The sequence below is a fragment of the Orycteropus afer genome, unplaced genomic scaffold, assembly GCF_000298275.1.
Source record: "Orycteropus afer afer isolate SDZICR_OR568_19922 unplaced genomic scaffold, OryAfe1.0 scaffold00018, whole genome shotgun sequence".
Classification (NCBI taxonomy): Eukaryota; Metazoa; Chordata; class Mammalia; order Tubulidentata; family Orycteropodidae; genus Orycteropus; species Orycteropus afer.
Window position 1 is genome coordinate 5,648,120 of NW_006921605.1, and position 1,742 is coordinate 5,649,861.

Below are 1,742 nucleotides of genomic sequence, written 5' to 3' on the forward strand. Positions count from 1 at the left end.
AGGGCGTTTACTGAATGCCAGGTGGGTGCTATGCCTTGTCACTATTCAATGTCTCGTGGACATGCTCATCTGTTCTGAACAGCCCCACCCAACGGGCACTAACATGTCCCCAGAAACCTTTCAGAGAGGAAAGAGGTTCAGAGAGGTCTAGGATCTGGGTGTCATGGCTGGTCACTGCAGGGACAGGTGTGAATCCATCCTCTGTAGACCCTGTGCTGCCTTGAGGCTGGGTCACTCATGGACGAAGGTCAGGGCACTGCCCATGTGTGGCACGAAGAGGCAAAGGGGGGGGCTGGACTGTGAGGCTCTCCCTGCAGGACCCAGCAAACACTTGTTTGGCGGCTGGCTGGGGCGGCCTTGGCCCTGCCACACACACGCTGACCCTCAGCAAGCCCCTCCCTCTGAGGCCTGAGTATTCCTATCAGTAAGATGACTGGCTGGGACCAGACTCTCAGGTCCTGGTATCTGTGGAGCAGGGCCAGGGAGGCCATACAGGCAACACTGAATGTCTGCAAAGGCCCCACATCAATCCACCTCCAAGGACCACCCCGCAGACCTGGGCCCCCACAGCCTGGGAGCCAGACTGAGAACTCAGATCTGCTGGGGCGCAGCGTATCTGGGCCAAGCCTTCTGGGAAAGGATGCCCATGGGGCTCTCCAGAATAGGGGCCGGTCATTCCCCACTCCAAGCATCCGAGCCCCTCCTAGCATCAGAGGGGAGGGAGGGAGGGAAGGCAGGCCCTGTTTGTCTGGACAAGCATTCAGGTGTTGAGGGGACCAAGTGTTTGCAACAGTGTCTGCCCCTTGCCTATCCCTCTTCTCTGAGATATCAGTTGGGGCCCCTCTGGCCTGGTCCCCCAGCAGTACTGCCCACCCCCACACTGACCACTCAGGGTGGACAGAGATCCGAGAGAAGAGCTGGGATGGATAGGATAACGGAGGGAGAGTTAAACGGTCCAGGGCACACAGGCTCTGGGCAGAGGGGACTGTGGATAGTGGAGCTGGCTGGCCCTCTCCTCCCCTCTGATGGGTGTGTTACCCTGCATCCCCGGGGGGAGGGGCCCAGGGCCCCCCTACCTGATGCTGGATGTAGGCATGGATCCGCTCCAGCATCCCCTCACAGGTGTACTCGTAGGGCAGGTAGGGGTCTACCTGTGGGAGAGAACGCAGACCGTGGGGAAGGAGAAGCCCAAATCCCACCCCACCCCCCGGATTGCTGGGGGTCTGCCCTGCTCAGCACTGGGGCACCTGGTGGGCTCGCTTACAGTCCTGTGCCCCATCCGCCACCCTCCCCGGACCTGGCCCCTCCGTTTAGAGTCCCCGATCCCAGGACACTCCCCAGTGACCCTCAGGGACCCACAACCCACGAGGCCCAGCCATCTGCTCCCACTCAGTGTCATCCCCACGGCTCCTCCCAGGTGTTTACACATCGGCACCCAACTTCCTCCTCCGGGACAGCTCGCGCCCAGCCCCTCCTGGGCTGCCCAGGCCCACCCAGATCCATCCGCTCATCTCACGTCCCCCCGGAAGTGCTCCCGGAGCCCCACCCACCGCATCCAGCTTCCGGGGCTGCCAGCACCCCCGTATTTCCCCCGCAGTCAGGGCCTGTGCAATCACTCCTACCAGCCTCTCAAGAGCTGGTGCGTGAGCTCCTTCAAGGCAGGGGCTATGCCTTGTCACTATTCAATCCAGATGTGCAGCAAGGAGCCCTGGTGGCACAGTGCTTAAAGCACTCGGCTGCTA

The 1,742-nt window shown here is 61.5% G+C and overlaps 1 protein-coding gene across 1 annotated transcript in view; it reads right to left on the reverse strand.

Moving 5' to 3' along the window:
* The window catches only part of MGAT5B (alpha-1,6-mannosylglycoprotein 6-beta-N-acetylglucosaminyltransferase B), a 192,130-nt gene that overhangs the window by 118,186 nt on the left and 72,202 nt on the right, over positions 1-1,742 (reverse strand). Inside the window, exon 16 of the mRNA XM_007959846.1 lies at positions 1,077-1,151. Coding sequence (XP_007958037.1) covers positions 1,077-1,151 — 75 coding nt within the window. The remainder of the gene's footprint in view (positions 1-1,076; positions 1,152-1,742) is intronic.